This window comes from Triturus cristatus, chromosome 6 (assembly GCF_964204655.1).
Source record: "Triturus cristatus chromosome 6, aTriCri1.1, whole genome shotgun sequence".
NCBI lineage: Eukaryota > Metazoa > Chordata > Amphibia > Caudata > Salamandridae > Triturus > Triturus cristatus.
The window spans coordinates 448,923,070-448,937,909 of NC_140589.1; the positions used below are offsets into that span (position 1 = coordinate 448,923,070).

General features: G+C 48.1%; 1 protein-coding gene across 1 annotated transcript in view; it reads right to left on the reverse strand.

The window, feature by feature from the left end:
• Positions 1-14,840, reverse strand: part of COL21A1 (collagen type XXI alpha 1 chain) — a 268,022-nt gene that overhangs the window by 172,547 nt on the left and 80,635 nt on the right. Inside the window, exon 3 of the mRNA XM_085610868.1 lies at positions 4,656-4,779. Within this exon, the coding sequence (XP_085466994.1) occupies positions 4,656-4,779 (124 nt within the window). The remainder of the gene's footprint in view (positions 1-4,655; positions 4,780-14,840) is intronic.

The following is a 14,840-nucleotide window of genomic DNA, read 5'->3' on the forward strand; positions in this document are numbered from 1 at the left end:
GCAACAATAGGTCAGACCGGGTTTTGTTTGAAATTCTCGCCTTGGCTTGTTCGAGGATTTTAACAGGAAATCCACGTTGTTGAAATCTTTGGAGCATATTGTCAGTTTGAACCTGACAGTCAATTGGATTAGAAACAATTCTCTTTACTCGAAGAAGTTGGGAATAGGGTAAATGGTTTTTGAGCGAATATTGATGAAAGCTTTGATAATGTAACATGTTGTTTCTGACGGTAGACTTTCTGTATAACGTGGTTTCCAACCACTCATTGCTTTTGTTTAATAATACATCCAGGTATGCTATCGTAGAGGGTTGATTGTCAAAGGTAAATTGAATACGCTCATTGATGTCATTGAGGGTGTTCAGGGCGGTTGTAAGGGAAGAATGAGATCCTTTCCATAGGACGAAAATATCATCAATGTATATCAAGAATATCAGAGCGTACTCTCTCCAAATATCAAAACTTAAGATGAATTTTTCTTCAAGTATGTGTATGAAGATATTTGCATATGCTGGAGCTGCACAGTTGCCCATTGAAGTTCCAGACAGTTGGAGGTAGTATGCATCTTCCCATTTAAAATAACTCTGATACAAGGTGAAATGGAGAAGTTCCATGAGGAAAACTTGAAACTCATGCTCGAGGTTGGAATGTAAGAGGGTTTCTTCTATAGCCTCCAACCCGAGGTCATGGGGTATGGAGGTTTAGAGAGACTTGACGAATACGGTACACAACCATGTTTCTTCATCAGGAGTCAGTATGATTTTATTAACAAAGTCAGTCGTATCTCTGACCTAGGTGTGCATGTTGACAACGAAAGGTTGTAGATGCTTATCCAAAGGAAAATCAAAACCCGTATACACGAACACAAAAGTAACATCCGCACCAGAAATCCCAAGTCTGTGATAGCTGCTCATTTTGTTGAAAATAATCATAACATTGCACATTTGAAATTCACGATTTTAGAGGTGGTTCAAATAAATTGAAGGTAGAGATAACAACAACTAACTTTTACAAAGAGGATACATTTCTTGGACACTATGAAACCCAGGGGTTTCAATAACCGAATGGAATTCGCATGTTTCTTATGATTCACCACATATGACTCTTATGACATTGCGTGTGTTCACACACACAATAGTCAGCCTGTTGTTCTGCAACTTGGTTGCTTCGTAGGTTCATTTTCATACAGTTATTACCTTTGTTACCCTCAAGGTGTTCTTTTAAACCTACTGTGCAAGTAATAGACCCATATTAGGTTGTTTATCTTCCCAATTTGATTGTGTTATGACGCCTGCACATCGTGTACTGTGGGCTGCAATGTTGTCCCACTTTTGTGTTCATTGGTTTTAGTTTATTGTACAAGCTAGCTTCACTCTTTATCTTCATTTCACTTGACTTTTGTTAAGATGGCCCTCATTTTTTAGCGTTGTTGTTCCACTTTATGTTTATTAATTTGAGTTCTTTAATAACTTTTATTGAATCAGCCTGTTACTCTTTATATTTTTGTTTCACTCAACCTTTGCTAAAATGGCACCCGTTTTCATTCGTCAAACACAAACAACAGTCCGTTTTCTGTTTTTATGATTTGTTTTTTATTAATTTCCACCTCACTTAGTTTCTCGCGACTTCACTGAAGCACAGCCGGTGTTAGCTTTCACGACACGTTCCGGATTCCCCGGATATCTTAGGTAAGCCACAGGCGCTGACAAACGCCTTGAATTTATGAGAACACACCTTCACCGCCTGATTACGCGTCTTTGTGTTTTATCCTTTCAGCGTTTAATCACCTTCGTGCTTAATGACCTTCAAGAAGCACTGACACGTCAGGCTAGTGTCTGTCACCTGATCACATATTCTGATTAGTTTTTGTTCACCAGCAGTATGTTTAACCCATTCGATTAATCACATCTCATTCGTTTTGACCTTCGCTACTCGGGTTCAGTGGTTTTTAACTCACATCGAAGTCAATGCTGGTACAGACTTGCATGGTTCACGTTTCGTTTTTTAACACACTGTGAGTCTTGAGCACACTCTGTTAATGATACCGTTTACATGTTTTCGAGCACCTTTGAACAGTGGGCAATTATATCTACATCTCAGTGGTTTCTCGTTACGTACATATCATTCTCTTGTTTAGATTTCCCCTGATGAAGGGCATAGGAATACCCGAAATGCATTGGGACACCTAAGAATGTTAGATATATTAAGTCTTTGAAGCAGAATCACAATGTTGAATTGAATATCGTTACCTGAGGACAAACATACAAATAAATCTTCAAAGCAAACACATCTTTATTTGGATTATTTCATTTCATTTATTTGAAAACCTCTTGGATAGAACCTGCAAATATCGCCTTAGTGATCAGTTTCAACTGTGCTCAGAGGGACATTCCTTAATCTAGGAAACGCTTTTATCCATCCATGGACACTCATATGATCAGAGAGTGATACCTCTGAGGTATGCTACAACCAGTTAAAAACCTTTCCCACCGTGGTGTGCGTGTTCTACTACATTTTATTTATGTACATGTTATTTATTCATTGTGGCCGTGCATGCTGATGATGAATCAGCATGCATAAAATGCTTTACATTCAATATTTACAAGGGTTCCCTTCAATAATTAAGCAACACACACAGCAACAACATACTAGGCACTCCACAAAAGGGACTCTTCACAAGGTTATATCAACAATTGCCTTTCTATTATAAAACACATTCGAATAGTAATCACACAATATACACTTTGCCAACTGGCACTGGGCAATATTTATAGGGGATTATGTACACATGACAGGGCCAGTTGGACCACTGTCACAACCATCACTTAGTGAACTTAGTAAACGTAAGACATATCATAAACGTAGAACACAGCCAGTAATTACCGGCAAACATTATACTCAGCATCATCCTGGAACATAAATCATATTAACCAACAGTCCCCTGGACGAACTGGCCTTCTCAAAGGGGCTCAAATGCCCCATGTCCAAAGAGTCAGGGCTGCTGCCAATGCAGCAGAAGTCAAGAGTGCACAATTTGCGCAGACCTAAACGTTGCAGCTGGCACTAAGTGCTGCGCAGCTGTGAAACTATGGAGCAAAGGAGTGCCTCTCACTCCTAAGTCAAAAGACATGTCCCCCAAGAAAGAATGGCCTAAACGTTGCAGCTGCCCACTACTTGCTGGGCAGCTGTAAATATCAAATGAGGCATGGACACTCCTGGTGCCCTTAGAACAATGTGCAAAACGCTGCAGCTGCCCACGCTGTTGCGGTGCAACTGAGGATCATGGGGCCCCACTGGGGCTCTCTTAACAAACATATCCCAAAACGTGGCAGCTGCCCTCTAGCAAGTGGGGCAGCTGTAGATGCAAATAGGGGCTCGGCACTATGTTGCCCTCTCCCCCCCCCCACCCCCCCCCCCCACGGGGCTTGTATATAACTTCGCCCAATGTTGGAGCCACACGGGCTCTGGAAACGAAACGTGCGGCTTCCCACCAGAGATCAGCCCTACTCACCGGGCTCTCTCTCGGGACTCCTGACTCTCCTGCTGCTCCACTCTCGGCCTGGCCAGCACGACACGGGGCTCTCTCCTCAACCACGGGAGCCCCGTGCTGCTATCGGCAGCCTCAGCCGCCTCCGCTCTCTTCACCCGGGCCCCCTCCTGGGACCCGGGACTCAGATGTGGAGCCTGCCAAGCTACCAAGGGGGTGAGCAGGGATTTATCTTTGGCGTGTAACTCCCTTGCCCTGACTAGAGTGGTGGTCTCTGCCCAAATTATTTTATATAATTGATGCCTCCATTGCTTAAAGAGAGCAGAACAAGGCATGCATGATAGATGATTTTAAAGATGTTTTCAACATTTTTCCTTCAGTCATTTACTGAGTACACTGAGCAGCCACTTGTTATAAGTGATGACTGATACGGTCATGGGAATGATGGTCTTTTTATGAGAACATGACATTTTGGCAAGTTTGGGGTCTAACCTAATCTAACTTTTGTTAGCTGTTCTAATGTATCCTTTTCTTCTGGTTTTCCACTACTTCGATGTTTGTTCTTGCATCTTTAGCTGTTCCTCACAAATGTCTTTTTTACAAACATTATAGCTTAGATATTCTTTCGAGGTGCCTAGTGCATACACCCAATTCTATATTGTGCGAATCTTATCATGTACTATAAGAATGCCAACATTGTCTGTAGCTTTCACATTATAATTTTTCTGCACAAAATCCAAATGCTTTATAGTTCAGTTTATAAGAATTACCAGCAGCATATTCTCAAATCCAAAAATGTCATTAATTAGTATTTTATCAATATCATAGTGATTGTTTGTTAACTAACATATTTTCATCCAGCGTTATATTGTTCTTATTTGTACTCTATTCTCTTAAATAACGATACATTAATTGAACCAAGATAAAAGGGGCCTGGTTTAGAGATTACTGGAAGAAATGTTAAATCCAGAGAAAAATCCACCTTTGAAATTTCTTCCACTGTGCTTATCTCTGTGTTGGAGGATATTTTGGACATAATACTTTGCACTAAATTGGAGATTCTTTTTATGACAAACCGACTCTAAATCTACCCTGCACGTTCCAGCTCGACATATGGAGAGGCAGTTCAACCAACGATTTTTGCAATTACTTATGATTTCAATTCATACCTTGTCTTCTTTTTCAGATGAATACTTGGATTTATTCGGAATGCTGAAACCTGTGCATTAGAACCCTCAACTGTGTGGACAGATGAATCGGAAGATAATCTAAATTCTTGAAGAAGATCAAACACTGCAAATAAAATGATACATGTGTTAGCACTTTGATGAGAAGATAACAACTTGTCTTTCTTTAAATGGACAAGATAAGATACAAAAACTATGCCTATGTTCACAGTAGGTCCATGGTATTGCATGATCTGCACTTGATGTTAAGAACAAAGCAATTTCGTATTTTCTATATCTTTTGAACATCTCGTTTCTTATAAGGGTATGTATTTCAGAACAGTGAAAGAGGAGTTACATGTATGTCCCCTACAGAATGGTGGTCTCTATATGTGCTCCTTGTGGTCTATCAGTCCATGCACAAGCTTCAGTAACACACGCACATGCACATGGATTTGCATTCACTGTAATAGGAATCTGCATGCCTTAGAGCGCAAAAGGCCAGAGGGCCATCTAAGCAGGTGGGTGCAGTTTTATTGGTATTGCCCCTGTTGCCAGGTTGTTTAAATGTTAACTATTTACTTACTCACTCACTCTCACTCAAAAAGTGTTTTTCTTTCAGTTGACATGGAAGGCATTCAAGACAGGTTAAGAAACTGATCAAGGGAGGCGATGCCAAAATTATACTTTTAACAGGGAAGTGTTTGGAGCATGGGGGCCCATCGATAAATGAGCTGGAAAAGCTCTTCCTGTAAAATGATGAACCACATGGAGTATAGAACTGACTGACAGGAAAGGAAAGGAGCTTGGCAGTGGGTATAGGTTTCACTATTCTAGATTTGATCCCCCTCTACCCATACCTAAAGATAACAGGGGATATAGGATGCCTCCAAACATAACCCTTTCACCAGCCAATAGCAGTGCTGGACAATCGGACGTGCTTTACTTCAACAGAAGTGCTGTCATAAATGACCAACGCTTTGTGTAATGCATTATTCCACACACTTCTCTCAAAGTATGAATTAGTGATTTAAGATGCTTCTATTGTTCTGATAAACCACCTCTCAAAGCGCTATATAAAATGATTTTCAAGACACCAGTCCGGATAAAAGAGAGAGCATTCTGTGGGTTTTAAGCCTTTTGTTACATCACTTTAAATTCCACAATACAAGTATATTATTTCACAGATGATCAACATCCCTGTACACACTTACAAAGTGTGCAATGTATTTCCCTTAGTATATATTAGAGTACTACCTCACAATTCGAATTGATGGAACTGGGAAGCCACTCTACTGGACGTCCAGCCACCATCCTGCACCAACTTCACTCTCCTCTCCTTCAATGGAGTAGGAGGTTCTTAGCCCAACCTCCTACTCAGAGGACCTATAAGGGGCTGAGGTACACTATAGGCATAGGAAATTGGAATACCAAGATATGGGGAGGAAGACTGCAGTCTTAAGGTGAGGCGTGGCTAAAACGTATAGAATTATATATGTTTAGTGGTAAAGAGGGAGCTGTTTATCACCAAGAGGGTCTGGGTGACATCAAATAGAGAACAAGATTGATGAGTTGTCTATGATGTACCTCAAAACCCTGAGAGTTAAAACATTCTATTAATTCCTACTCATCCATAATTCATTTTATGTTATGTTCAGCCCTTCTGTTTCACATTTGCCCTGCTGTCATTAGCTGTGCAGCAGTGGGGGAGTCACAAGGAAACCATACACAATATAGGCACACCCCTGTTCTGGGGCTGCCTCACATTTAACCTGATGTACTGCCATCCCTTTCCTCCACCAACCAATTTTTTTTTAAAAGGTACCTTGAATCCTGCCACTTCCCCTCACCTCTCACAGAACTCATTGCATTATCCTCTCCTATTCTATAAAATAATAATAAAAAACGAATATCTTCCTTCCTTCCACCCACCACCCTCTGCATTTCTGCTATCGCCTCCACCCCAAATTGAAAAAACACAATTTTGGTCTTATTATGGGTACGGTGCACTGCTCCACTCTGCACCACAGTACACACCATGTCACTCGCAACAAATGCACTGTTTCAGTGCAAGCACACCTATGTCTGCAGTGCAAACAGTGCACGAGTGAAAGATGGACCGACTGTTTGGGTAGAGATCCACCGGCAATTGGGTGCAGTGACTGACTGACCCGCCAGCAGAGAATGATGTCCGGGTCATCCCTGGGACTTCCTTTGCCCCTTCCAAGGAACACTGTCAGGGGACATGCCTCTCTATGGCAGACAAGCAGTGCACCTCCTACAGTCTCTTTGTCTTAAAGCCCACAACTGAAATACAGTGCGGGCACAGGGGCAACAGATTACCTCTTTTGCATGAGGTCACTCCCCCATGCCAATGAGTACATGCCCATCAGGATACCTGCGGGGCACTTTCAGCACTAGCACAATCTGTATTACAGAATGATCTACACATGCGTCTTTAGCATTCTCTGGAATACCAAAGTGCTCCAGGATAACAAAAAGCGGACATACATTGGTGCAGTCCTGGGGCATTTTCTATAACATGGCCCCAGGCGACAGGAAAGGGATGGATATCTTCAACAACCTTCCAGACTTTTCATCATTAGTCTAACCTTCAATGACTCAAGGTAAAAGATGGTCTACTTACTAACTAAAAGGCTACCTCCTTTTCTCCCCCTACCTGGACAAAGGCCAGCGGTGCACTACTTAACTCTTAAACAGCTATCTAAGATAATCCCTCATGTGTAATGTGGAATCATTGTTGTATATCCAAGTAAAAAATCTAAGAAGTGTCTGGCTACATCAACAAGCCATCATTCAATAAGTGCCAACACAATTACAACAAAAATGTACGGAGGTACCTTATAAAGAAAGTAGACCCGTTTCACTATTATCAATTAGAGTGTCCCAGAGCCAAACAATCGGAATGGATTTTCATACCATCCACGCAGCATACCAAACACCTAAGGCAGTGTGAGCAGCTCCTGATTTCCTGCATTACAAGCCATGCAATAACCCACATTGAACTAGTTAAAAAGCTGTTTTGCATTTGGGGTGGCCTGGGCTCTCTTCCCTTGAGGGTCCTGTTGGTCCATCTGAGAAACTGCTTAAGACAGACTGTTCTGACTACTTAGCCTATTGAGTTAGAATGGACCCTCTTCAGTGATGCCTGGGGGCTGACTGTACCTCCTCTGTCAGTAAATAAGGCCTCTATCAAAGACAAGAAGAACCACGACTTCAGAGACATGCTGACACGCTCCATTAACAATCCACCCAAGGAGAGCTCAACCTCTCAACTCAGCATGACTCCACCAGGCTGGAACTGAAGAAAATGGATCTCTACAATAGCTTTCATGGAGTCTTTCTTTGAATCATTATGGGCAGACCTACAAGTGATAAGGCAGGTCTTGACTCAGGAATAATGAGCGGCGACGCAGGACTTAAGTGCCATTGCCTACAAGGTATCCAAGGTAACGCCTCCCGCCAGCGTCATCGACGTGCCGGAAACATATCTGAATAATCTCCTGGGTGAGCACACGGTTCCTGCTTACCGAACCTCGGAAACACCGTACCAGCTGCATTGACACCTAGGCCGCCCCATTTACCCAAAACGTCTTGTAACGAGCTAGCGTCGCCCCTTTCAACAAACCTTCATACTGGTTATTGCTAATTACGAAAACACTACTGTAGTGATGCGACCTAGGGCCTAGCAATAAGATCACACCACACGTGTTACTGCTGTAGTGGCCAGTGTAATCCCTGCCACGCCCAGTGCCCTGGGCTATTTATTGCTATGGTTAGCACGCCGTCCGAGGGGACGTCGGGCGTTTCCACTATACATACGTTCAGGGGGGTTTTGGCATGAACACCACCTGGGGACCTTCATCTTACATGGTCCAGCCCAGGCGGAGACAACACTACATTCCTCCTTTACCTGGATTTGCGAAAACCAAACAACACCGCATGTGGCGGCGTGACATTACAGTGAATACTAAAAGAGTCTCACAAACAAACAAACGGAACAGTCTTACTTGGCCTTGGCGGGGGCGCAGCCTGCTTTCACTTCCGCTTTCGACAGCAGGCCACAAAGTCTCGATACTTCTGGGATGGCTGCGGGCAGGGGCGTAGATAGTACTTGCTCTGGCTGCACGTGTCCGGCGGGGTCTGAAACATGTCTTCGGAACCATCCTCTCCGGCCGTCCCTGTGCAGCTCTGCGTCCCTGGTGGCGCATTCGCTCCGTGGGCTTGCGGGGTCGGGTCAGTCCCTGTGTTCTCAGCCGTGCAGGGGTCCCGTTCTTCTGCCTGTCCCCGAGGGCCTGGGGGTGACGCTGGACGGTGGTCTCCTGGCTCCGGAAGATCTTCTTCGGCTTCCTGCGGGACCTTTTTGAAGAATGACACGTTTCTGGTGACCTCTTCTCCATCTCTGACTGCCGTGACCAGGGTACCGTTGACATTTATGACTGTCCAGGGGTCTAGCTCGAAAGGTAGGCGGAATTTTCCACCTGGGTGGCGATCCTTCACTAGCACCTTGTCGCCCACTTGGATCGGGCTGTCAGCGGCTCTCCTCTTCCGGGACGCTTCCCGATTGGTCTTTGTCCTGTTCTCCATGGAACGGTTGGGCGGGCTTGGCAACGACTCCCACATGGGGTGGTGCGGGATGGTGTCCTTGATTGCCCGGCCAAAACAGAGGCAGCTAGGAGGAACTCCTGTGGTGCAATGGGGCGTCAGTCTGTATTCGCGCAGGAACTGGTAGAGGGCAAGTTCCACACCTTGGCCATCCGCTAGTGCGATCTGAATAGTCTTGTTTAGAGTCCTCATCAGCCTCTCGACCTCTCCGTTAGCCTGCGGCCACCTCGGGGTTATGTGTCGGTGCTTGATGCGGTGGGACTGTAGGTACTCGGCCAGCTCAGCCCGGTTGAACGGTGGACCATTGTCCGTGCGCAGTTCACCTAGGAGGCCGTGGGTGGCAATTATTTTCTCCAGCTTGGGGATTACTTCGGTTGCGGCTGTTGAGGGTAGGATTTCCACCTCGAGGTACCGCGAGAAATCATCCACTACCACGAACATGAATCTTCCCCCAGGTAGACTGCCAAAGTCAGCACTGGCTTGCACCCATGGCGAGGAGGGGCCTTCCTCAGTGATCACTGGCGCCGGAGGGTTGGGTAGGCTGGTCGCCAAACACACAGGACACCGCTGGATCGTGTTCTCTACTACCTTGTCAAGGCCTGGGAACCAGAGCTTGCTCCTTAGGCGGGTTTTTGACTTGACGATGCCTTGGTGCGCACCATGCACCATGAGGGCAGCCTGCTGGGTGAGACTGCTAGGCAGCACCAGGCGGGGACCTCTCAGGAGGCATCCTTCCAGAGACACAGATAGTTTGTTCCTGACCTGGTGAAGTGCTTTCAGTGAGGCTTGGGCCTCAGGCGTGCGAAACGACGGCGGGCTTTGGAGTGGCTTCCAGTTTCCCGACGCAACGGCTTGGATGGCAATCTGCAGACAGTTGTCATCTTTGGTTGCCCGCACTATTTCTTCCAGTGATATCGGTAGAGGTCTGGACCTTTCCACGATCATTCGGACGTATTCTTCTGCGGCCGCGGCTTCCGTGGCTTCCGAGTCGGTAGCTGGGTGGGCGTGTCTAGAAAGGAAGTCGGCTGGATTACGGGCACCTGGCCGGTACTCCACGGTGAACTGGAATTCCTGGAGTTGGAGTACCCACTTTTCGATCCGAGGAGGAGGACGTGATGAGGAGCCTTGGAACAGCGGGACGAGGGGTTTGTGATCCGTGATTACCACAAACGGGTGTCCATACAGATAAATGTGGAAGTGCCGGCACCCCCACAGGATGGCGATGGCCTTCTTCTCGATCTGTGAGTAACGCTGCTCTGTGGGGGTGAGGGTTCGGCTCGCATACGCGACGGGGGCCCACTCTCCGCACCTTTGCTGTTGGGCTAGCACGGCTCCGAGGCCTGTCGGGCTGGCGTCCACCACGAGTTGTGACTCATTCCGGGGATCGAAGTAGGCCAGGGTCGTGTCGGCTGAAAGCGCCGCCTTGGTGTTCTGGAACGCCTCCTGCTGATCTGGACCCCACTCCCAGGTGGCAGAGGCTTTTGTGAGGTCGCGGAGAGGGCCAGTGAGGTCAGACAGGTCTTTGATAAACCTCCCACAGTAGGTGACCATCCCGAGAAAACTGTGAACGGCCATCACCGATGTAGGCGCGGGGGCTTCGTGGATGTCCTTGACCTTTTCCGGATCCGGGCCTACTCCCTGTTCGGAGAATCGGTATCCCAAAAAACTAATGTCCTTCCGTAGGAAATCGCATTTTTCCTTGTGGAGGGTCAGCCCTCGCTCCTGAAGCCGGGTAAAAACACTGCCCAGAGGCATCGGATGTGTTCGTCCAGGGTCAGGGCGTGGACTAGAATGTCGTCACTGACATTTAAGACGGCATCCAGCCCTTGCAGGACGTTCTGAATAAAGTTCTGGAACACCTCCGCCGCGCTCGATATCCCAAAGTTCAGCCGGGTATATCGCCAGAGGCCGGCGTGCGTGGAGAAGGTGGTAATTGGGCAGGATTCCGGGTGTAGGGGAATTTGGTGATACCCCGATCTTAGGTCCATTTTAGAGAACCATTTGGAGCCAGACAATTCCCCAACTATGTCGTCAATGGTCGGCGTCAGGTGGCGCTCGCGCTTGATGGCGAGCTTGGGGATGCGCATGTCAACGCAAATCCGCACTGCGTCCGGCTGTTTCGGCTTCTTGGCTACCATGATGGGCGACACCCATGGAGTGGGCCCGCTCACCCTTTCGATAATTCCCGCCCGCTCGAGTGTCCGTAGTTCCGCCTCAACCTTGGGCCGTAGGTGGAACGCGATGCGTCGGTGCTGGAGGGCCACTAGGGCGACTGACTTGTCTATATGGAGGTGAATGGTGGATCCCTTCAGACATCCGATTCCTTCAAATAGTGACGCATGTTCCAGTGCTAGTTGGTCCAAATTGCGGGCTTGGACTGAGTGCAAAGTGGATTAGCCCGAGGTCCAGGGCTGTTCGGCAGCCGAGCAGGAACCCAGCTCCTTCTTGCGACACGTAGATTTTGGTTGGTAGCCGAGTGGCGTCGTGGGACAGGTCCGTCCTGAACACCCCGCACAGGCATAGCGAGCGACTGGTACCGTAGGCGTATACTTGCACCCTAGTCGGATTAAGTGTCGGTGCGTTTTTCAGGGTCTGGTATACGCTGGCAGCCATCAAGTTGATTGACGCGCCGGTGTCAATCAAGGCAGCTACGGCCTGGTCTTGTACCGTGACTGTGCACATGGGTTCTGCAGACGGCCTGGCTGCCAGGGTGTTGAGCATCCGCACTTCATGGATGGATGCCACATCCGCTTCATCGTCATCCATGTCACTGCTGGCCGGGGTGCTGGGTAGCGGTTCCAGCTGTCTTACCCTCCCGGGTGGGCCACCCTGCTTTTTCCTTGGCGTTGACAGGCACACGCTTGCAAAATGGTTGGCCTTGCCACATGCGCTGCAGATCTTGCCTTGTGCTGGGCATACTCCTCTGTGTGGCGTCGCTCCGCCGCACCATGCACAGGCGCGGCCAGGGGAGGCCTGAGCCGGTCTTGGAGCCCTGCGCCGGGGTTGTTTCGTGCGACTGTCGGGAGCCTCGGTCTTGAGGGCGCACACCGGCTCTGTCTTGATTGCGACCGCCTGCTTAGGCTCCATGTGCGCGGCCCTGGCCTTGGACAGCTCCTTCGGTCGTCCCAGCGTGAGGATGTCGCGCATGGGCATGTTGTCCGCCTCCAACACCCTCTCGCGTAACTTCGAGGACGCGCAGCCCTGGATGAACTGAGAGCGGATTTCGTCATCTGCATCTGGGAGGGTGCACGTGCTGGCTAGCTTCTTCAACCTTGCATAGAAGACATCCACCGATTCTTCTGGGATCTGGCGGGCCTGGCGGAGCAGGAACCTTTCATAATCAGCGCTCGCAAACGGTTCAAAATACGCCGTGATGGCGTCGCGCAGTGTGTCGTACGTCCTGGGTGGGCCACCTTCAGCTACGTCCTTCGAGATGTTGCGGATCGCCTCCCCTCCAAGGTGTAACAGCATGGCACGCCTCCGCTCAGCCGCCACTTCCGCCGCGACAAAGTAGTTTTTCAGCCGTTCCACCCACTTCTTCCACCGGGCGGCTTGCGACAGGGGGGTGCCGGTGACTGCGAACGGCTCCAGGGGGGGCACGTTGGCCATGGACGCAGAGGAGGGGCGCGGGCCGCAAGGGCATCACTTGCACACTTCCGGGGGCATGCACTAACCTCTCCGGCGTTGATCGCGGGTGCCCCGTGCAGTTCCGGTGACCAGTGGCGCCTGGGAGGCCAGGGAGGGTGACCTGGGGCTTCCAAGCGTTGAATTGGCGCCTCACGCGAGAGGCGTGAGAAACGGCAGGCTCGGGTTCTCCATTGCACGCGAGATGCATGAGAAACGGCAGGCTCGGGTCCCGCGGTGCACGCGAGATGCGTGAGGGTCAGCAACCTTGTTCCGAGGCACCGCGTGTGCCGGCTCCGCACACCCGGCAGGCGTCCAGGCCGGTAGGAGGCAGGTACCAGGGCTGGGTGGGCACGGCCCGACCAGTGAGGCAGCCCGGGAGGCTGGGCAGGGCGCCAGCGGCCCCTAGGCAGCGGGGCCATGTGCAGGAGCCGCGCCGGCAAGGGGCAGGCAGCGGGGCTACAAGGCATGCGCCGATCCGCTCCTTGGGCAAGAGCGTGATCGGAGGGAGGCAGCGCACGCGATGGGGTGGGCGAGACCACCTCGTCGCCAATGTAGTGATGCGACCTAGGGCCTAGCAATAAGATCACACCACACGTGTTACTGCTGTAGTGGCCAGTGTAATCCCTGCCACGCCCAGTGCCCTGGGCTATTTATTGCTGTGGTTAGCACGCCGTCCGAGGGGACGTCGGGCATTTCCACTATACATACGTTCAGGGGGGTTTTGGCATGAACACCACCTGGGGACCTTCATCTTACATGGTCCAGCCCAGGCGGAGACAACACTACAACTACCACATTTCTTTTATTACGTACCTCTCTAATTCCTAGTCTCTTACTGGCTGCTTTCAGTGTCGTCTTTGAAACTTGTAGCACATTAACTCAACTTCATCTTCCGCTATCTCTATACCTGACACCACTTTTCACACTAATTAGGATTTTTTTTATTTTTAAAGGTGTCTAACACCCCTTGAACGACTGGCAACTCAGTAGGTTACTGGGGGAGTCTGCTATTATACCATCCCATTGAGGGCCGGCCCTAAATCAGATTGACCGGGACAGCACCCTGCGCGGAAAGAACATTTGGTGTTTGTTGTGGGGCTTGGGTCGTTGCCTGTGACAGCATAAAGGAGATGGGAGGATGATGTCTAAGCCTAATGCGGGGCCCTATATTAAAAAAGCACAGGGAGTGTCCATTGACTTTTCTTTCCCGCACGCACTAGCACTTTGAGATGTTGTAGTCCACTAAACAAAGAGGGTAGTGGTGGAAGAAAAAGTCGCACCTCCATAATAGGAACACATTTGGTAGTACCACTAGGGAAGTAAAAATTAAGTGTAATGAATTGTGGTGCCATTCAGGGTAATAAAACACCCCACTACCTTGAGTGTGAGTACGCAACAAACAATGGCCTCGTGCTACAATAGACTTAAGGAAAGGTACCCCGGCACTCCAATCATTTGACTCTGTTTAGTGTCATATATTTATAAGTTTTGCTAGAAGAACTTTGTTACTTTTTCACAGGTTGCACAAATACAGAAGAAAGTCATTCATGTTCAATGGTTTAATCTCATTGAAAACATGTAAATTCCATTTCAATATTTACAGAAAGAAAGCAAAATTATTTATAAAAGGACTGAACACTTTGATGATGGCGTTTCCAAGTCCAAATAGTACAGCAGTTTTCGGTGAAAGACAACAGCCGACTCATGTTTCCTCACTAAGATAACTTTTTCAAAGCTTCATGATAGTAAAAATAGTGTTGAATTTACATTTACTGATTAATAAGTTATTTTGTTGTCCAACCTAAACCTAGTGTCAAACAAGCATTGGCAAAGCCAATAGGTCTCGCCTTTGGGAACTTATAAGTGTTTAGCTATGCAACAGTTGATGTTGCACCAAGGATATTTTGCTGCATAATTAAATACTTAAAAGGCCCC